At 40.0% G+C, this 22,964-nt stretch overlaps 1 protein-coding gene across 1 annotated transcript in view; it reads right to left on the reverse strand.

Moving 5' to 3' along the window:
- The window catches only part of SIDT1 (SID1 transmembrane family member 1), a 172,469-nt gene that overhangs the window by 10,878 nt on the left and 138,627 nt on the right, over nt 1–22,964 (reverse strand). Inside the window, exons 19-24 of the mRNA XM_036745918.1 lie at nt 18,188–18,296; nt 15,663–15,677; nt 10,571–10,647; nt 8,593–8,639; nt 6,257–6,362; nt 6,024–6,134 (exon numbers count right to left, since the gene is read on the reverse strand). Of these exons, the coding sequence (XP_036601813.1) occupies nt 6,024–6,134; nt 6,257–6,362; nt 8,593–8,639; nt 10,571–10,647; nt 15,663–15,677; nt 18,188–18,296 (465 nt within the window). The remainder of the gene's footprint in view (nt 1–6,023; nt 6,135–6,256; nt 6,363–8,592; nt 8,640–10,570; nt 10,648–15,662; nt 15,678–18,187; nt 18,297–22,964) is intronic.

The raw sequence follows: 22,964 nt of genomic DNA on the forward strand, positions 1-22,964 counted from the left end.
TCACTCATTCCCTTTCACTTGCCCGCTCTTTCCTTCCAATAGAACTGCTTTTTCTCGCCATTTTTATGTGAGATAATTTACCCCATTCTATCTCTCCCTTTCTCTTTCTCCCAATATATTCCTCTCTCACCCCTTAATTTTATTTTATTTTTAAGATATCGTCCCTTCATATTCAATTCACCCTGTGCCCTCTGCATATATATGTACATATATATATATGTATATATATGTGTACACACACACACACACACACACACATATGTATATTTCCTTCAACTACCCTAATACTGAGAAAGGTCTCATGAATTACAAATATCTTCTTTCCATGTATGAATGTAAACAAAACAGTTCAACTTTAGTAAGTCCCTTATGATTTCTCTTTCTGTTTTCCTTTTAATACTTCTCTTGATTCTTGTATTTGAAAGTCAGATTTTCTATTCAGCTCTGGTCTTTTCATTGAGAAAGCTTGAAAGTCCTCTATTTTATTGAAAATCCATATTTTGCCTTGGAGTATTATACTCAGTTTTGCTTGGTAAGTGATTCTTGGTTTTAATCCTAGCTCCTTTGGCCTCTGAAATATCATATTCCAAGCCCTTTGATCCCTTAATGTAGAAGCTGCTAGATCTTGTATTATCTTGATTGTGTTTCCACAATACTCAAATTGTTTCTTTCTGGCTGCTTGAAATAGTTTCTCTTTGATCTGGGAATTCTGGAATTTGGTGACAATATTCCCAGGAGTTTTCTTTTTAGGATCTTTTTCAAGAGGCAATTGGTGGATTCTTTCAATTTCTATTTTACCCTCTGGTTCTAGAATATCAGGGCAGTTTTCCTTGATAATTTCTTGAAAGATGATGTCTAGGCTCTTTTTTTGATCATGGCTTTAAGGTAGTCCAATAATTTTAAAATTATCTCTCCTGGATCTATTTTCCAGGTCAGTGGTTTTTTCCTATCAGATATTTCACAGTCTTCCATTTTTTCATTCCTTTGGTTCTGTTTTATAATATCTTGATTTGTCATAAAGTCACTAGCTTCCACTTGCTCCAATCTAATTTTTAAGGTAGTATTTTCTTCATTGGTCTTTTGGACCTCCTTTTCCATTTGGCTAATTCTGCCTTTCAAGGCATTCTTCTCCTCATTGGCTTTTTGGAGCTCTTTTGCCATTTGGGTTAGTCTATTTTTAAGGTGTTATTTTCTTCAGTATATTTTAGGTCTCCTTTAGCAAGTTGTTGACTTGTTTTTCATGATTTTCTTGCATCACTCTCATTTTGCTTCCCAATTTTTCCTCTACTTCTCTTACTTGCTTTTCCAAATCCTTTTTGAGCTCTTCCATTGCCTGAGACCAATTCATATTTTTCATGGAGGCTTTTGATGTAGGCTCTTTGACTTTGTTGACTTCTTCTGGCTGTATATTTTGATCTTCTTTGTCACCAAAAAAAGATTCTAGAGTCTGAGTCTGAGTTTGCATCCTTTTTCACTGCCTGTTCATGTTGCCAGCCAACTACTTGACCCTTGAGCTTTTTCTCAGGGTATGACTGCTTGTAGAGTAGAGAGTACTTTGTCCCAAGCTTTAGGGGCCTTGTGCTGCTGTTTTCAGAGCTACTTCTTTCTACTCCACAGTCTCCTCAAGCTCTGCCATACCAGCGCTCCTCCTCCCCCAAGAACAGCCAACCAGGACCACGACCCAGATCCAAGCAGGGCAAAGCAAGAGAACCCTGCCTCTGGGCCAGCAAAGCATTCCCTGCACTCCCACTCTGATTTGCTGCTTGATTTCTCCCACCGTGTGGGCCAGGGACTCCAGGAGCAGCTGATGCTAGAGCTCTGGAAACAGCCACAGGAGCTTCGTGTTGCTGCTGCTGTGCCACTTCCACCACCCCCAGGGCCGGGGCTGGACCACGCACTTCTCTCACCCATATCCAGCCATTTTCCCACTAACTTGCTTCATTGTCTTTGGCGTTTGTGGGTTGAAAAATCTGGTAACTGCCACAGCTCAGTGATTCATGGCCCTAAGACCTGCTCTGCCTGACTTCCTGTCTGGTTGGTCCTGGTGCAGCCCATGCTGGGCTGCACTCTGCCCCCAGCATGGTGTGATAGGCCCTTCCCAGCGATCATCCAGGCCATCTTGGGCTGGAGACTTTTTTCCCTCTGTTATTTCGTGGGTTCTGTAGCTCTAGAATCTGTTCAGAGCCATTTTTTACAGGTGTTTGGAGGGATTTGGGGGAGAGCTTAAGCAAGTCCCTGTTTTCCAGCAGCCATCTTGGCTCCACCCCTTACAATCCCTTCTACAGAGGCTTTCAGCCCACAGTGATCCTCCCTTGTCTGAACTCAGTATTTGTACCTCCCTTACATAGTTATCATAGCCTGCTATGTGGTTATCGTTATTTGTGTGGCATTCTTATCCTCTTTCTTCCCCAGCACATACACACACACACACACACACACACACATATTATAAGGAATGATCTCTTTGTCTCTCTCAAACTGTAAGCAGTGCATTACACAAAGTAGATGTGGGGGGGGGGGTGGAGCCAATATGGTGGCTGGAAAGCAGGGACTAGCGTGAACTCCCCACCAAGTCTCTCCAAAAACCTATAAAAAATGGCTCTGAACCAATTCAAGCACTGCAGAACCCACAAAATAGCAGAGGGAAGGAGGGCTCCAGCCCAGGACAGCTTGGATGGTTGCTGGGTGAGGTCTTTTGTGCACAGAGCTGGGAGCGGAGCAGAGCTCAGCATGGGTGGTGTCGACCAACCAAACCAGGAGCTGGGCAGAGCGTGCCCTAGTGCCCTGAATCAGTGAGCTGCAGCAGTTACCTGACTTCTCAACCGACAAACACCAAAGACAACAGAGAAGGTCAGTGGAAAAAGCTGCTGGGGAAAGGGTGATAGAGTTCGTGGTTCAGCCACCGCCTAGGGGTGGGGGGGGGCAGTGGAGGTGGGGCAGTTACAGAACTACAGCTGCAGTTGCTTCCGGCCCCAGGCCCACCTGGTGGGAGGAATTAAGTGGTGGATCAGAGCAGGAGTGCAGAGCCTGCTTAAGATTTGTGTCAGGTCCAGGTCGGGGGTTCTTGGGGAAGGAGGAGTGCTGGTGTGGCAGAGCTGGCTGTAAGAGCTCTGAAATCAACAGCGCATCCCCCCAAGCTTGGAACATAGTACTATTTAGTCTACAAGCAGTCATACCCCTACCAAAAACTCAAGGGTCAAGTAAGTTGGCTGGGAACATGGCCAGGCAGTGAAAATGCACCCAGATTCAGTCTCAGACTTTGGAATCTTTCTTTGGTGACAAAGAAGACCAAAACATACAGCCAGAAGAAGTCAACAAAGTCAAAGAGCCTACAACAAAAGCCTCCAAGGAAAACATGAACTGGTCTTAGGCCATGGAAGAGCTCAAAAAGGATTTGGAAAAGCAAGTTAGAGAAGTAGAGGAAAAATTGTGAAGAGAAATGAGAGTGATGTGAGAAAACCATGAAAAACAAGTCAATGACTTGCTAAAGGAGACCCAAAAAAATATTGAAAAATATACCGAGGAAAACACCACCTTAAAAAATAGACTAACTCAAATGGCAAAAGAGCTCCATAAAGCCAATGAGGAGAAGAATGCCTTGAAAGGCAGAATGAGCCAAATGGAAAAGGAGGTCCAAAAGACCACTGAAGAAAATACTACCTTAAAAATTAGATTGGAGCAAGTGGAAGCTAGTGACTTTATGAGAAATCAAGATATTATAAAACAGAACCAAAGGAATGAAAATGTGGAAGACAATGTGAAATATCTCCTTGGAAAATCCACTGACCTGGAAAATAGATCCAGGAGATATCATTTTAAAATTATTGGACTACCTAAAAGCCATGATCAAAAAAGAGCCTAGATATCATCTTTCAAGAAATTATCAAGGAGAACTGCCCTGATATTCTAGAGCCACAGGGCAAAATAGAAATTGAAAGAATCCACAGATCATCTCCTCAAATAGATCCCAAAAAGAAATCTCCTAGGAATATTGTTGCCAAATTCCAGAGCTCCCAGATCAAGGAGAAAATATTGCAAGCAGCCAGAAAGAAACAATTTGAGTATTGTGGAAACACAATCAGAATAATGCAAGATCTAGCAGCTTCTACATTAAGAGATCGAAGGGCTTAGAATACGATATTCCGGAGGTCAATGGAGCTAGGATTAAAATCTAGAATCACCTACCCAGCAAAACTGAGTATCATGCTCCAAGGCAAAATAGGGATTTGCAATAAAATGGAGGACTTTCAAACTTTCTCAGTGAAAAGACCAGAGCTGAATAGAAAATTTGACTTTCAAACACAAGAATCAAGAGAAGCATGAAAAGGTAATCAAGAAAAAGAACAAGAAAAAGCAATCGCAAGGGACTTACTAAAGTTGAACTTTTTTGTTTACATTCCTACATAGAAAGATGATGTGTATGATTCATGAGACCTCAGTATTAGGGTAGCTGAAGGGAATATGCATATATATATATATATGTACATGTATATGTATATATATGTATAAGTGTGTGTGTATGTATATATGTATGTATGTGTATATATATATGTATATATATATACATATATATATATATATATATATATATATATATACAGAGAGAGAGAGAGAGAAAGAGAGAGAGAGAGAGAGAGAGAGAGAGAGAGGGCACAGGGTGAGTTGAACATGAAGGGATGATATCTAAAAGAAATAAAATCAAATTAAGGGATGAGAGAGGAATATATTGAGAGAGGGAGAAAGGGAGAGGTAGAATGGGGTAAATTATTTCACATAAAAGTGGCAAGAAAAAGCAGTTCTGTAGGAAGAGAAGAGAGGGCAGGTGAGGGGGAATGAGTGAATATTGCTCTCATCAGATTTGACCTGAGGAGTCAATACCATACACACTGAATTGGGTATCTTACCCCACAGGAAAGAAGGAGGAAGAAGACAAAAAAGGGGGATTATAGAAGGGAGGGCAGATGGGGGAGGAGGTAATCAAAAACAAACACTTTCGAAAAGGGACAGGGTCAAGGGAGAAAATTGGGTAAAGGGGAATAGGTTAGGAAGGAGCAAAATATAGTGAGTCTTTCACAACATGAGTATTGTGGAAGGGTTATACATAATGATACTCATGTGGCCTATGTTGAATTGCTTGACTTCTTAGGGAGGGTGGGTGGGAAGGGAAGAGGGGAGAGAATCTGGAACTCAAAGTTTCAAAAACAGATGTTCAAAAACAACAAAAAAAAAAGTTTTTGCATGCAACTAGAAAATAAGATACATGGGCAATGGGGCATAGAAATTTATCTTGCCCTACAAGAAAGGAAGGGAAAAGGGGATGGGAGGGGAGTGGGGTGACAGAAGGGAGGGCTGACTGGGGAACAGGGCAACCAGAATATACACCATCTTGGAGTGGGGGGGAGGGTAGAAATGGGGAGAAAATTTGTAATTCAAACTCTTGTGAAAATCAATGCTGAAAACTAAATATATTAAATAAATTAAATTTAAAAAAAACCAAAGTAGGTGTTATATAACTATTGAATGAACGTTGTGAAGCGCAAATGCAGATGATTCATGTGAAGCGCTCATTGCAGCAAGATATTATTATATGAACAAAACAGCTCTCGTTCAAAAAGAACTTTCTCCCAAATGTATATAACAACAAGCACATAAAACAAAGTAGGGGAATATCAAAGAAAAGGGCAAAAAGGCGAAATCCCTGAATCACAGACTTTTAGAGATATTAGGGATTCCAGTGACCATCCCTCCCAATGCATATCTAAAAAGGAATTCCCATTGCAATATATCTGACAAGTAGTCATCTAGCCTCTGCTTAAAGGCTTCCAGTGAGGGGAACCTCACTATGCCCTGAGGCAGCCCATTCAGCTTGTGGACAGCTCAAATTCTTAGGAAGTTTTCCCTAAGATCAAGCCTAAATTTTCCCCTTTGCAATTTACCCACAAACTGCAGAAACCAGGAGCAAACAGAACTAATCACAAAGATGGAGAGAGAATGACTCCTTGTAAAGGCATTTGCTCTCTTACCTCCCAGCTGCTGAGATTCTGGAAGAAAAAGTAAAGGGCTGCTGCCCACACCACAGCCGTGGCAAGGATGCAGAACAGTGGGATGGGGAGGACCTTCTCAGAGCTGCGGAGCTATGAGGAAAGAAGTGAGGGAAGGGGTTAAGGCACATGGCAAAACCCAAGTTATGAGCCTAGCTTCTGCCTAGAAGGCTGGGTGCCTATGAAATCAGCTCTGCCCCCATGCAAACCCTTACCTTCATGATGATATAAAAGGCCAGGTATAGCAGCAGGTTACAGATAAAAATCCCCAACATGTAGGAAGCAAAGTCCCTGGGCCGATACACCAGTCCAAAGAGAGCACTAAAGGATACAAGGGGGTGAAGACAAGGTTGGCTCAAATCTTTTAGACCCAGGAAAGTAGATTTACGATAACATAACTTCAAGGTTCATGACAGCTTCATCCAGTATGATTTTCAGGGGAAGATTATCTCTTCAGGGAGAAGTACCTATCCTGAAGATGCATTTACTAGGCATTTACCACAGTGTTGCACAGGTCTCCATCTGTAACCATCATCACCCTCTTTGATTCAATTAGAAGAATCACCTGGTTTGTCTATTCAGAAGAAGACTGAGGTTTCCCCATGCCTCACTCCACCCACAACTCTGATACGCTTGTATTAGTAGCAGGAAAGAGGGGAAGGAGCAAGAGACTGCAGGGTTATGGCCTCTTATTGGTACATATTAATAAGAAATAGGACCCTGGGGAAGTCACGTTCTCCCTCAGATTGCTGCATTCCCAAGAAAATGGCAGATTCTCAGAGATAACCCCACTCAGTAACAGTTACTGAGGGCAAGCTTATCTTCAAATGATTGATTAGTAGATAGCAATACACAGAGGTCAAGGGAAGACATCCTTGGAGAATTATGTCTTTGGTATCTAAGGCAGCAGAAACCAAAGGGACAAGGTTCCTCTGGACAAGCAACTTTGTCCCTGCGTATTCTCTAGGCAGTCGAATTATGAAAAGGTTCCTCCAAAAACATATTGTCCCTAAGTAGGAACCCAGTTCCTAGGACTTCATAGATCTAGAGTTAGAAGATGCCTTAGAGAACCTTTAATCCAACCCTCTCATTTTATAGCTGAGATCATTGAGGCCCAAGGAATTGCTTAAGGTTGACTTCCTTAAGGTTATCCAGGTCTTAAGTGCACAATTTGAACCCAGGTCCTCTGACTCCAAGATCCCTTTTAAGTTGCCAGAGAAGCTCTCAATGACAGGATTATGGTTTTCCCCATGCCCTTGTGTGAGCCACTGTAAACCCGGAATGGGGAATTTAGGAATAGGGATAGGGACTGGATCTGTGATTTTAGTGGTAGAGGTTCCCCAGGTAGGGGAACTCCCTCTATGAATGGAGGTCAGCACTTTCTCTACAACATATAGTCTTGGAAAGTTGCCTAGATTGCCAGGAAGTTAAGTGGATTGCTCAGGGTCTCAGAGTATGTGAGGGATTTAAATCCAATTCCTGGTTCCAACACCATATGGCCTCTACTTCATAGGGAATAAATCCAGTTGGGTCCTTACACAAACAGCAAGTTAATGTAAGACTCTTCTTCTTTCTTTTTCTTTTAAGGAAGAATTTTAAAAAACCCTTTTCTACTCATTTGATTTTAAATTAAGAACAAGGAACATAGAACTCAACCAAAGGAATAGAGAGAGTGAGGGGGAGAGAAAGGAATGGAGAAAGAAGAGACAGAAAAACACTGTAGATAACTATAGTGGAATGGGAAAGACAGAGGAAAAGAAGGGAAAACAGAGAGGGGCCTTTCAAATATAGAAAACGAGATACATAAACATATAGAGAAATATGTACACAAATACAGACAGAGATAAAGATATAGAAAGAGAGAGTCAGAATTCATGGAATAATATGCATATCATATGGCCTTTCTGAATATGACTCTTACAGATTTTTAAAGCCACATTGAATTTCTGCAACTATAGGTACAAACAGGGCTGTTGGGACTTGCCGAAGAGATCAGACAACATATGAAGAATCAAGCAGAAGAGACCCCTTTTCCTATATAGCAGGTTCTGATTTAGAGTGAAGTCCACTGAAGTCTTGAAGTAATGCTTTGCTGTGGTGTGGAGGAGGCTGTGTATTCATGAAAGTTATTTCATTAGCAACCTCTGACATAGTCTATCAAGTTGGAAAGACTTTCAGTATTAGTTCAGTTACTCAGCCTCAGTAAGGTCAGAGACTTATCACCAAAGGCTTGGCTATTAGTTAATATATATTCTTTGGCCACAGCAATTCATGATAACCTAGAACATTGAAACCTATAGCGGTGGAAAAAATACCTACATCGGCAAAATCATGGCTCTTTGAAGTATTATCCCTATGTCTCTAGAACATTGATAAGAGCATGAGCTGGGTATGCCAGCATACTCAGCTCATCTCCACCAAGCCAGCATAGACTTGTCCCTTCCTGGTTAGTTTCAGTTTCTTTAATACAGAGTGCAAACAGTTCTGTCTGTAAACCTTCATGTCACAACAATCAGTCATAAGAAAACCACGGTGCTCTCAAGCTACTTACAAGGACCAGTTAACAAGATTCCCAACAATGAGCAGCACCATTCTGTCCTAGGGGGTGGAAAAGGACATCATATCAGTTCATTATCATTCCGTTTTCTGCCCTACTATCAGGAAGACAAAGCTGGAAGAAAAGTATCTCTGGGGTACATGCAGTAAACAATCAAGCACATTCTTTCCAAAATTCTCAAGGTGACATTCCTAACACTGGTGAAGATTTAGTTTGATAGCCTCTGCCAGATCAAACAGAGATGATGATGAACATAGGGTCAAGAAACAAAACTCAAGCAGTGGCCAGGGAGATGGCTGGGTTGGCCCTCTGCAGCTTCCTTGGTATTGTGTGATAGGTGACAGCTATCTAAAATAGTATGAAAATCTCCAGCACATTCATCACTATTATGTAACAGTATACTGTACAGCATGAAGGCTTTCCTGGGACCTTATTAAACGGCCTTAGAACACATCTGAGGTACTTAAAATAATTTTTCTTTGTTCTGGAACTGTGATTTCATTGGTAAGGGGAACTCCAGGAAAAGGGTTCATCTACCAGTGAAAATTGGGGAAGGGAAGAAGGGAATAAGCATTTATATAGTGCCTACTATGTGCCATGCACTGTGTAAGTGCTTTACATATAGAGTATCAAAAAAGTGTCTGGGACTCTGAGAGGTTAGTTGGCTTATTGATCATCACCCAGCCAACGTGTGTTAAAGGGAGGACTTGAACCCAAGCTGGCCCTCTATCCACTGTTACATGCTGCCTCTCTGGAGGGCTCCATATCCTCAGTTGTGTTCTAATTTCGTGGTGGCCCCTTCAATCCCTTGTGTTTTGGACGTTGGCTCCAGGTCCTGGCAGCATCTTGTGGTCAGAGTAAATTTGCTTGGACATTTTTTTCTTCTAGCTTAGATTATTGTGTGTAGGGGAAGGGAGGCTGAGTGAGGAGGCTCATGACCCTCTGGATACTTATTAAAATGTAAGTTTTATTGATACTTTTTGTTTTACACCACAGTCCTTTCTAAATATCCCTGCCCCCAACTTCTGCCAAATGAGTCTTCCTTTAAAACAGAAAAATAGTTAAGCAAACCCTATCGACATAGTGACTGTGGCTGACAGTGTACACAACATTCAACATTAGCAGTCTACCAAAGGTCGTTTCTTGGAACTTTGACCTGTCCCCAGATCATCTTGGACTCAAGTGCTTCTATAAGCTGTAACGCATGATACAAGTACAAGAGATGATGATCTTCATGGTCACTCATTTATGGCTTCGAGAAGTGATTCTTCCTTTCCAGCAAGGCTCCTCCCCACACCCCACCAGGGGGACCTGTCTGCATCTAAAGGAAATGCTTTTCATATTTATCTGAGTTTGTCCCTCTTGTGCTCTATAGCCAGGGCTTTCCTTTACTCCAAGATATGAAGGTTTGTGAACTTTGTGGGCCACCTCAGATTCTTGTTGGAAGCAGGCAGGGTATAAATCCTAAATGAATAAATATCCGCATCACTCTTTAATGTTCTTTTCCTTATTCCTCCCCTAAAAAGCAAACACCAGCTTCAATTCTCTCTGCTTGTGCCCTCTTTTTGGTCCTAAAACTTTGTACATGAGTCCTATGAGATCCATCAGAATTTCAGACCCTGAACTGTCACTATTAGATTGTGAGCTTCTTGAGGGAGGGGCCTCAAAAACTTAGCACAGTCCCTGGCACATAGGAAGAGCTTAATAAATGCTTCTTGCCTAGGCTTGACTTGTCAAGTCCTGATAAGATAGGCTTAAAAAAAAGCATGAGAGAAAAGCTAGAGGGAATAAGCAGCGACTCTTGCTCAGTTACCCAGTTGATGAGACCTCTCTCAGCTGCCCTGGGTCCTCTCTAGCTGTATGACAGCAGAAACCTTTCATGACTACACAGACCTCCTCTCTTCCCTCCCCTCCAGGTGGCTGATGTTGTACTTGCTGGCCAAAGTCCAGGGGGCACGAAGACTCCACCTACCATGTACAGCGGTCGGCTACATTGGTGGATACAGTCAGTGTAGAATACCATTGCAATCCGGCGGAAAATTCCCAAATCTGGTAACAACAAGAGGACATGCAAAGAGTCACCATCCAAAAGCAGCACTTACTCAGGCAATGAGTTATGACTCCCAAGGGCAGAGCTGATGGTGGGGAACCTTTCTACCAGGCACAGCTTGGGGGATTTTTTAAAGATTATGTTAAATTTTGTGAGGAAAACATGGCATCTTCCTTATACAGTATCTGGAACAGCACCATGCCCACAGTAGGGATTTAACAGAGTTTGGTTAAAATAAATGATCTAGCAGGCATGGCACAGACCAAGGCCACCCCTGGGTCAAGACAAATCAGGGCATCTTACATTGTGCAGGGTGAAAGACCAAACAGAAGAGAGAGGAACTTACTCTATCAGATAACACTTGCAAAGAGAAGGTAGCCAAGGCACAAGATGGCCTTGTCCAGCAGTTTCCTTTATGCTGACTTCACATAATTTTTACTTTATTTTAACTTGCAGGAAGTGAATGGGGCACCTCCCTTAATCCATAAACCCGACCTTGTCCTCATGCCAATCTGATTTTTTTTAAAAGTCCTTTTTTCCCCCTAGTTGGGGTAGGAGATATTTTAACCTGTCTTTCTTATAATGGTCATTGTTCTTGGTAAGAGTTTACTTACATAAATGTAGAAAATGCTACAGATCATATAGAAAAAGCCTAAACTTACTAGTCAATTGGTTTTGGTTTGAAACAGAAATTTTATAGGATCATAGACTTAGACGGGCAGCTAGGTGGTGCAGTGGAGTGCCAGGTCTGAAGCCAGGAAGACTCACCTTCCTGAGTTCAAATCTAACCTCAGACACTTACTAGTTGTGTGACCCTGGGTAGTCACTTAACCCTGTTTGCCTCACCTTCCTCATCTGTAAAAGAAGCTGGAGAAGGAAGTGGCAAACCACTGCAGGATTTGCCAAGAGAATCCCAAACGGGGTCACAAAGAATCAGACATAATTGAAATAACTGAACAACAATAGACTTGGAGCCTGATGGGGCTTAGAAAGTTCTCTTGTCTAATCTCATTTTACAGAAGAAGAAACTAAGAACCAGAGAGCACACACAGGATAATAAAGGAGGCTAGGATTTGAACCCAGGTCCTCTGACTCCAATGCCAATATTTTTTCCCTTGTGAGGTTAAAAGAAAGAGGGATTATAGGCAAAGAAAGATAAAGTCAGATGTGGAGGAAAAGATAAAAAGAAGGGGGAAAACTTGAAATGAAAGATATGAGAACTTGTATGTACTCATTTGTTCTGACAGGGAGTCCCAACCTTTTGGGTACCTCCCAGGTGTCCTCAAATCTGAGAGCTTGGGTACAGGCCTAGAGGAAGACTTTCAGAGCAGCATGCTTCTTAAAGGAAGATGGGGATCTCTAAGTGACCTTTGCAGCTGAAGACTAAAACTATGAGGTAGTGGATAACAGTGGATCTGGACCTCACTAGCACTCTCCATGACTGTGTGTTACTCAGAAACTGCAGGTCCATTGAGAAGGGGACTGCACACCTGGGGTCTGTCTTCCATGAAGTGTCTGGCCCATGGGGTGATGGAGGATTTCTTTCCTTCTTTCTCTCTCTTTCTTTCCTTTCCTTTCTTCTTCCTTATTTCTCTTTCTTTCTTTCCTTCTTTCTCTCTTTCTTTCTTTCCCTTTCCTTCCTTTCTTCTTCTTTCTTTTTCTCTTTCTTTCCTTCTTTCTCTCTCTTTCTTTCCTTCTTCTTTCTTTCTTTTTTCTCTTTCTTTCTTTCCTTCTTTCTCTCTCCTTTTCTTTCTTTCACTTTCCTTCCTTCCTTCTTTCTTTTTTCTCTTTCTTTCCTTCTTTCTCTTTCTTTTTCTTTCATTCCTTTCCTCCCTTCCTTCTTTTTTCTTTCTATTTTTCTTTCTTTCTCTTTCCTTTCTTCTTTCTTTTTTTCTTTTTCCTCCCTCCCTCCCTCCCTTCCTTCCTTCCTTCCTTTCTTCTTCTTTCCCTGAATTTTCTGTAGGGTGAAATATAGGCACCTTGAGTGCCTGTATGGGTCTGTTATTTACATTTGAGAAAGCCAAACAAATGTGAGCTGTATGGGCCAGCTAGGTGTCATAGTGGATAGAGCACCAGTGCTGGAGTCAGGAGGACCTGAGTTCAAATTTTGGCCTCAGATACTTACTAGCTGCATGATCCTGGGCAAGTCACTTAACTCTGATTGCCTTTTAAAAAAATGTAAGCTGTATATGGGAGATTTTTCTGGAGTATCTCCAAGTGGGAGAAGTGAGTCAAAGAAAGACAATGATTCTTTTGGATAGTCTGCAAAAGTAAACTCTGGGTCATGGACTACATTTTATATTTAATTATGTGAGTACATGTTGTTTTCTCCCAGCCAATGTAAGCTCTTTAAGGGAGGGTGAATATTTTATTTTTGTCTTTGTATCCCCAGTACCTGGCAATCCCCAGCGTTTAATAAATGTTTATTGAACTGAATTAAAAGTTGCCTTATCTGTAAAGTATAGATAATCACTCTTTACTGTACTACTTACCTCAGGATATACTGAGCACCTACTGAGAAAATGTTTGAAAATCATGCCTTTGTAACCTGTAAGTGCCATACGAGGGCCAGTTATTATTCTCACTATCATTAGTAATAATAGTAAGAATGTCCAAAAACTCTCACAAGGCAGAGGGAATTTAAATAAAATGTAGAAACAAGGAGGCATAGAGGTAAAGTTATGCACAGAAGCCTGATTGGCTTCCTATAGCTCATCACTGTTTTGAGAAATGAAGGGAAAGAAGGCTGGGTCTGAAAGACAAGCATTTCAACAATTTTAGCTAACAAAGAATACATTTTTATCTTCTGTGTTATCTGTCTTACCTGAGCTAGTGTTTGTCGTTCAGTCAGACTCTTTGTGACTCCATTTGGGGTTTTCTTGCAAAGATACTGGAATGTTTTGCTATTTCTTTCTCCAGTTCATTTTACAGATGAGGAAACTGAGGCGAACAGGGTTAAACGCCTTGCCCGGGTCACAAAGTAAGTGTTTGAGGCCAGATTTGAACTCAGGAAGACAAATCTTCCTCATTCTAGGCCCATCGCTGTCTCCACTGTAGCCTCCCTTACTGAACTAGAGAAAGTATTAAATACAAGGCAGGAAGGGAATGGAATCACTAACAATCAAGTAATTTTTGTTCAGAAAAACTCTGTTCTGCTAGAAAGTTAGTCGATTTGGTTGACTGAACTATTTTGGCCAGAGATTGAATTCAAACACGAAGTTTGGTTTCTTGGTGTAGTTCCCCCACGGCTGACTGAAATCACCTTATTTTCTCATTTCCAGTCATTTTATTGGCATTGTGTGGACCAGGGCCATCTCTAGAGTATGGCAATTCAGGGCCATCATGTTGAGACCTGTGCTGCTCCAGGGGCGGAACAGCCAAAACGGGAGACTCAGATCAGAAGGGGGTAGAAAATAGAGCTTGCCAAGTAGGGTTTAAAGAAAAACAACTCCACCATAACTCAAGAATGACCTTGGTGTAGACACTGCCAACATCTGACTGACTGTAACGTCGAACATTAGAGTAACCAGGCCTTCATCCAAGCCTGGTGTGCTGTTCATGCTGTAGCTTTGTTGTAACAGGGTTGGTGGAGAGAATGCTGGTTCAGGTCTGTGTGAGGGGAGAGCTGGTGCATGAGCTTTAGAGAACAGAGACATTCTTTCTTTGAGAGGACATTTGTCATAACAGATTCTCTTTGGGACTGACCCCATATACAGAGAGAGGAACGAGGACTTTGGGAGCTGTTAATTTTGGGCAGCCAGGGTCTCCACATGCCCCTGCTTTCCAGCTTGCTTCTCTAGAGACTTTGGAGAATTTCTCCTTGGGTAAGATTGGGGCCTGTCTCTTGGCAAGATCTCATCTTGCTCTCATCAAAGAGTTTATTCACTCCCATTTATTTATCTACTCATTTGTTTGTTTATTCATTCATTCATTTATTTGTTTGTTTGCTTGGTGTATTCAAATCTGTAGGACTTTTCCATTTTTTTGTTTGCTATCTGTTTGGATATATTGGACTTTATAGTTTATTAGCTAGTTCTGATAGCCTTTTGTGTGATCTGAATTTGGAAAAGAAAAGGAGCCAAGCTGGTGGGTATAATTCTGAGGCATTGCTCATTCCTTAAGAATGTCCAGGTTAGCTGCTTTTTGTTTTGAACCAAATTCATATCCCTAGACCAGCAATATTTAGGAGACAAATAGATCTCATTCTAGTCCAGTAACCTTTTCAGAGATTGGAGGAAAGAACAATCAACTTCATGGCTGTTCTCAGGCTTCTCTCAAGACAGGAATCACAGTTTCTTTTGGAAAGGAGTAGGCAATATTGCACGCTATCTATTCAATGCCTCTCTAAAGCTCTTTCCCCAAATCTGCCCCTCATGCAGGTCTGCAGCCTACCCTCAGCATTCAGCACTGATCCAGAGCTTCGTTTAAGCAGTAACATGCCAAATATATTAGACTTGGGTCAAATCCCAGTTATATTAGCACTGATGAGAAGCAGCATGATGTGATGGAATGAACACTGGATTTGGAGGCAGAGGACCTGAATAACCTTGGATAAGTAACATTTTCCCTCTAGGTCTCAGTTTCCTCATGTGTAAAATGATAAGGTTGGGCTAGATGATTTGCAAGGTTTCTTCCACCTCTAAATCTATGGTCCTACAAAAGTGGCCTTTGGAATGAAAACAAGAATAGCAAAAACAAACACAGAAGTGGGGTACACACCACAGACCTTTGAGACTTCAGGCTCATTGCTGTCCTTTCAGCAAAAGAAGTTGTAGTCTGTCTGTCTCTCTTCTCTCTCTGTCTGTCTCTCCTCTCTGTCTCTGTCTCTGTCTCTGTCTCCCCCCCTCCTCTCTCTTATCTCTGTCTGTCTGTCTGAAGTGCACCAGGCAGATATTCTTCCCCACCAAACCCACCCAAAAGTGCATTCAATAACATTGCTAATGGCAAAAGCAGGGGTACTTTTGTTACAAACATTTTCTAAGAACCCCAAGAAGAGAGAACAACTTATCATTACCTGTGTCAGACACATCTGAATCAGGGGAAGCAGTGGAGGGAAGAAAAAAATGGTTTGTAAGAGTGTGCCCAGGTTGACACATTTGACTACATAAAACATGCAGAGTTTATCATTCCCACTTAAATAGAATCAAATGATACAACACATGTTCTTGCTAGTGGTCCTTACAGTCTATTGTCAGTGCAATGTATTGGGAGTGAATGAAGAACCTGAGTAGTGCTTTCTGTGGAAGGGCCCACATGTTCACATCCCATTAAAAAAATTTCCAACCTATTGTTTTCTCTGTTCCTATGCTCTCCTCATTCACATTTCGAGCGCCTACCAAGAGGGTTTTCAAGGGAAGGAGAATCTGGACTGAAAGTAAAGCTAAGTAAGTTACAAAATAAGGCTAGATTTGCTTTAGCATCTATGACCCAATCAACATCTTCTTGGCCCTGGAATGAATTCAGATGAAGTCAATGTTGTGCTGCAAAACACTCAGAATTTCCTTTTTTCCACTTTTCCGTATCTTTATCCATCTGGAAAAACCCCATGACAATAAAAATGAATACTGTTTGGCCAAATAGGGTGTGATTCTGTTATAAATAGCTCAATCCCCCTATTTTAAAGGGTGGGGGAATTCACTTCTACAGGCATACACATGAGACAAAGGTGCCTACCACATAACAAAATGTCTTGGAGGTAAGAATTGGGAAACAGATGATCTCCCTGGATAAATGGTCTGGATTTATCCCAGCAAACAGGTTGACTATGTACCAGATACTTCCAACAACAGCACCAGCCTCCAAGGGACAGCTTTGTGGGTGTAATGGATATTAAAATTAAAGGCTACATGCTGGCCAGGGACAAAATTGCCCAGTTTATCAACTGATTTTTTTTTGTCTGAATAGGGGTTTCTATCTGGATCAGACCCTACTGACACAAAAATTGTTTCCTAAGCCTGGCTCTCAGGGATTTAAAGCAGTGGTCTGCAAAGAGAGAGCTGTGAACCTACAATGGGTAAGGGCATGACTCCAAGGCATAACTTACCGGAGTGGGGTGCAAGCCATAAGTGGGGTTTATCTCTAATGCAAGTATACAACTGCCTTTATCTGTTACTGTGTAAGACTTCCTTACTGTCTGAAGCTGGCCTGTGGTGTGAATTCCAAACCTCCCTCCCTTTCTGTGCCCGGTATTGGCCTCTCATTGTGAACCAGCACCTAGGCACCCAAAGCAAGTGTGTAGATGTTGGGAAAATTCTCACACAGTGACCACCCTGCCCCTCATTTCACATCATGGCTACAGTGGGCATCCATGAGATGGGCAGGATCTGCCTTGGGGCAGATAGTAAGTACCCACTTCATCTAGCCTTCTTACTTTTGGTCAGAAAACGTGAGCCACACAAGATAAGCAGAGAGACCTTATTACAGGATCTTTGTCTCCAAACTCACTTCTCCTCTGAACTTCTCTATTTCTGTCAAGGGCATTACTTATCCTTCCATTATCTTGGGTTCTCAAACTCCTCCTTATCCTTGCCTCCTCACTCAACAGAAACTGCTCACTTCCAAGTTACCAGTGATTTCTTAATTGCTAAATCTGATGGTCTTTTCTCAGTCCTCATCCTTCTTGACCTCTCTGTAGCCTCTGACACAACTGAGCACCCCAGACTCCTGGATCCTTGATCTTCTTTCTAGGTTACTGAGAATTATGTAAGTACGCAACGTATGAAAGCTCTCACATCTGCACACTTAAGAAACAGCATTTTCTAAAATGCTTAAACTATTTTTTTTTCCAAATGAAGAGTTTCAGTGGATTTTGAACCCATTTGCTAAAAATATAAAAATGCAACACTTTCTGATTAGTTGCAAGAACAAACTGGGAAAATGGAAATTTGCTAGCTGAACTTCAATAAAAACCTGTGCATAACTGGTGGATGGGATTGAAAAATGAATTATGATTTAGTAAGTGCAGCTGACAATGCATTTCTTGGGATCTATGTGTCTTATGAGATCCCTTTTTAAACTATGACAACATATAAAAATAAACTGAACTTAGAACCAGACCTTCAAATGTACATAATTATTAGTAGAGTAGTATTTGTATAAAATGCATATGGAGTGTGAATAAGTAAAAATATATACACATAGGTAAATAGGCACATATATGTACATATGTGTTTATGTGTGTATATGTAGATATATATGCATATGCACATGTATTTATATGTACACATTAAGAGGGAATACTAAAAAATTTTTTACTAAAAGGGATGCACCTTCAAAAAGATTGGGAAAACACTGATTTAAAGAAGAACTGATAAAATTCAAATACACTTGTGAAATATAAACAAATGTCCATGTGTGACAAAAGGCCATCCATCTTGATGCCCAAAGTCCTGAAGAGAGTATAAGCTATCATATTACAACACAGGGTTAGTTCATTGAACTTATTAATTAGTTTCAATTATGCTTTCACTTGGTATAAATGAGTGAGTTATCAGATAAATGGAAACATTAATTTCTTTAGGAAAAAGAGAAGTGACTTACCTATTTTGAAGCGGCCCATATAGTAGATCTGTGTGCTAAGTGCAAGGGAGGCCAGAATGTGGATCGCAGAGAAGATAACCCAGAACCACACGTCATTTTTTCCAAACAACTGTAAATCAAAAAGAAAGGTACCTATATCTGAGTTTCAGGTTTTTCCCAAAGAAGCCAGTAAAAAAAACTCTGACTCAGTGAGATGTCCCACTATTGGACTCCAAAGAGGGCAGAGGGGAAAAACAAGTCCCATATATAGTAAAATATTTGTAGTGGTGCTTTTTGTGATAGTAAACAACTGAAATCAATGTAGGTTCCCACCAATTAAGAAATGGCTAAATAAAAAATGATACTTGAGTGTAACAGTACCATGTTGTTGTTGAGTCATTTCAGTCATGTCCAACTCTTCACAATCCCATTTTGGGATTTTCCTGGCAAAGATACTAGAGAGGTTTGCCACTTCCTTCTCAAGCTGAGTAATAGAGGCAAAGAGAGTTAGTGACTTGCCTAGGGTCACACAACTTGTAAGCATCTGTCCAACTCTTTACAATCCCATTTTGGGATTTTCCTGGCAAAGATACTAGAGAGGTTTGCCACTTCCTTCTCAAGCTGAGTAATAGAGGCAAAGAGAGTTAGTGACTTGCCTAGGGTCACACAACTTGTAAGCATCTGAGACCTGATTTGAACTCATAAAGATGAGCCTTTTTGATTTCAAGCCCAGTGCTCTATCCACTGCACCACCCAGCTGCCTCTCTGTGGTACAATAAGAAACTGCAAACACAAGGAATTCAGAAAAACTTGGGCTGATGTTTGAATGAGCTGAAACAAGTTAGTATAAATAGGGCTCCTATACAATGGCTCCAATATTCAAGGGATCTATGATCTCATCAATTTCGATATTCCCTACAATGATGCAGATTAAATCCCATCCATACCTGCCCATCCTGTGTGACTCTTGTGCATGTGCTCCCATAAGTTTGCCACCTGGGGTTCATCAAATGCACTAAAGGCTTTCTCCTAGCTTGCTTTCTCCTAACATTATGAAGATACTAGTGTATATCTCAAGTTGTCTACCTGTCATATCTTGCCATCACCATATGACCAAATCATATCACAGAGCTGCCCAACGACATATTTTTCTGTTGTTCTAAATCAAAGCTTTTAAAAATAAAATAATAAACCTAAAATAAGCACAGTGGAAACTTTTACTCTCCACATCTTTTAGTCAGCTGTGTGGTGGTGGGTGGCTCACTGCAGAATATTGTTTGCAAAAATCTGTTTGTTCCCTCTGAATACCTTCATCAAGGATGTTCTTGATGTGGTATGGAGATAAGTCTCATTAAAATTTTGTATAGATAAGAAAATGGGCACAGAGATCAATAGTTGTTATGTTCATTGGTTATCTTTTTGTGTGGGGGGGTATTATTACTGTGAAAAATTTCCTACACCTTTGGTATAATTTTCATTTTCATAATGTTGACAACAACAACAATAACTTTCATATATTTTATGAATCATTCCCTTAATGCCCTCAAAATCGTGTCACCTGCAGCATGGATCTCCTCTATTTATATGTGGTCTTCTTTGGGTTCTTTTCCCACCTTGTTATCTTTAGTGCCATTTCTGCTTCACTTGTAATATGATGTTAAAATCCAACTGTAGTTGCTCTACTTAATGCTGAAAACAGTTTATTATGAAACCTTTGTATCTTTTTCCATTTCTCTTTTTTTGTTGTCTTCCTTCCCTTTTCATCCTTAAATGCCCTTAAAATGATGTGGCTGGTGGGTCTCTTGCCAAACTTTCTTTTAATTGATTTTACCCTCCACTACTTGCTTTTTGAGGCAATATTACTTGTAAACTTCCATCATCCTTCTTTCTAAGATTTGCAAAGAAGTTTATATTCTAAACCGGTGTTACTTTTGGCCACCATCTCTCTTCTTGGCAATTAAGTCAAATCTTTGCAGACTAAGCTGATTTTTAAGCTGGTTTGATTTTGCTTGTTTTGGCAGTTGATTTATATCAGTTAAATTTCTGTATAAAACCATTTCAATTGACATCAGTGTCCTTTATACTGTTTATTATCCATTTCTGGTATCAATTACTTGTTTAAATAGGTCAGGTTGGAGCTGTTTTAATTGCATGTAATATCTTCTCATCATTATTATTTCTTCTAGTTTTATACGAATTCTGGTATTTTCTCTAATAAGATGGTGGTTTGGCTGTACAAAGATAGCTGATTTAAGGATGACTCTCACACCAACAATGAATGAGTCCTTCCAATCTGTTAAATATAATAATTTTCATTTTTTGTTATGTTATTTAGTGTCTGTCATATCTAGCACCTACTGATTTTTCTTGAATAAAGTAGCCATTACAGGGGTATGTGTCTTCTACTAGTCTTTGACTTTCTCATTCCTTCTTCCTGATTGGTGCTTTCTGAAATATTTCTCATACCATTTTTATCTATTCCCACCCTTTCAATGAAGATACGAAGTATTAAAGTGCATGTTGATTTAATTTGGAAGGTCTTAACAAGTTCATTATAGAATTTCTTTACATGCTCATCCTCTGCAACTGATGTTAGTGTGCAAGCTGCAATTATGAGCACTGCAATATAAGGTGACTAATTATCCCATGAAAGGTTTCTTTTTTGGTGTCTATGGGCAAATGATACAACTCACTCTGTCAATTTCTTTTTTCCCCCTCCAAGGAGTGCCTATGAGCCATCATTCCATTTAGCTAAAATTTCCTTCTTCTGATTTCATTTTTAGTAAGATTTTCAAGATTGATATGATACAGCTTCTCCAGTATCATCATCAACAAGCATTTATTAAGCTCTTACTGTACGCTCAGCACTGACTGTGTTAACCAAGCACAAACAATAGAAAGAAAGGCAAAAACGTGGTCCCTGCTCTCAAAGAATTAAATTTCTTTTTCAAAAAAGTTGTTAATTTATTTTAAACTTAAATACACAATAAGAAAAGAAAAAGAAACTTTATAAACTTAAATACTAAAACCCAAATACAAAATAAGAAAAGAAAAAAAGCATTGCCATGTGTATAGCAGAATGTAAGAGAGGACTCAAAATATACAGGAATAAATTCCCATTTGAAGATAGCCCATGTAATAAATATTACACATCGTGTTCAGGGCTGTCCATCTTTTCTTTGCTTCCTTGTATATTTTCTTTTGTTCTCTACTGTGCACTTTTTACTTTGTTCTTTTTTCTCACCTTTCTCCCCTCACCAAAGACTACAATTAAGCACAGATATACATACATACATACATACATATCACATATACACACAAACATGTACATAATATACACACACATACACATACTTGCATACACACATATGCATATTTAGATATCTATAATCATAATCATATATAGACATTTGCACCTAGGTAAGACCATACTACACTTGTTTGTTCTGCTTCTCTAACGGTGGATAACATCTTCCTCCATAAGTCCAAGTCTTTCCATATTCTTCTAAGTCCACTAACTCATCATTTCCTATACCACAGCAGTATTCCAGACTTATGCTGTCTAGTTATTTTAAGTAGTCTAAAACAATATTGATCAGTATGACTGATATATAGTGTAGTTCCATATTTTTCTCTTTTGATTAAATATACTTTAGCTTTATCTTTAACTTTGTCTGAGATCATGATTATTACCCCTACTTTTTTCCCTAATAAATTCTACTCTGGATCTTTATTTTATGTGTGTATCTTTTATTTCCTATCCCTCCTGACTCCTCTACTTTAATTCTACCTGCTACCATGCCCTCATATTACTTAACCTACCCATGCCTCCAAAGATCTCTCCCTTATCCTCTCCCCCCACCCTTTCCCCTTATCTCCGTGTTTCTATTTGAATTTAGAAGACTTTTTATAGCCTTCCAAATACATGTATCATTCCCTCTTCATTCTATCCCTCCCTTATCTTCTCCCCCCTTCCCATCCCCTCATTTTATACCCTTCTAAATATGTATGTATTTTTACATATATATTTATATGTGAAACTCTTTAACCCATTCCTGATGAGAGTAGGGTTGCAGAACTATCAGCCCCCCTCCCCCATCTAATTCCTCTGTGACAGTTCTTCCTTTCACACCTCATTTGTATAAGATAATTACTCTTTTTACCTTTTCCTAGATGGTTTTACTTTTTAGAATCACATCTTACTCAGCTCTACCCTAATCTTTCTTTCCAACTACTCAATTACTAATAACAAACTTAGACAGTTTATATTTTCTTGTATAAAAAGTAAACAGTATGTCCTTATTGAGTCCCTTATAATTAGTCTTTGGTGTTTACTTTATATTTCTTTTGGATCTTGTATATCAAATTTTCCATTGAGTTCAGGTCTTTTTGCAATAAAATCCTGAAAGTCTGGCAATTCATTAAATATTCATTTTTTTCATTCAGGATTATGCTTATCTTTGCTGGGTATGACATTTTTAGCCACAACCCTACTTCTTTTGCTCTTTGATATATAGTGTTCCTTGACCTGTGGTCTTTTAGTGTCATTGCTGCCAGGTCTTGTGTGATTCTATGAATTAAAATCCTACTGGGGGAGACAACCTGCAAACAACTATATATATATATATATATACATACATACATATACATACATACATACATACATATATATATATACACACGTGTGTGTGTGTGTGTATGTATGTATGTATGTATGTGAAATATGCAAGGTAAATGGGAGGTAATCTCAGAGGGAGATGAGTCTAATACCAACAGCTGAGTTAAAGTTTATAGATAT

This window comes from Trichosurus vulpecula, chromosome 2, assembly GCF_011100635.1.
Source record: "Trichosurus vulpecula isolate mTriVul1 chromosome 2, mTriVul1.pri, whole genome shotgun sequence".
Taxonomy (NCBI): domain Eukaryota; kingdom Metazoa; phylum Chordata; class Mammalia; order Diprotodontia; family Phalangeridae; genus Trichosurus; species Trichosurus vulpecula.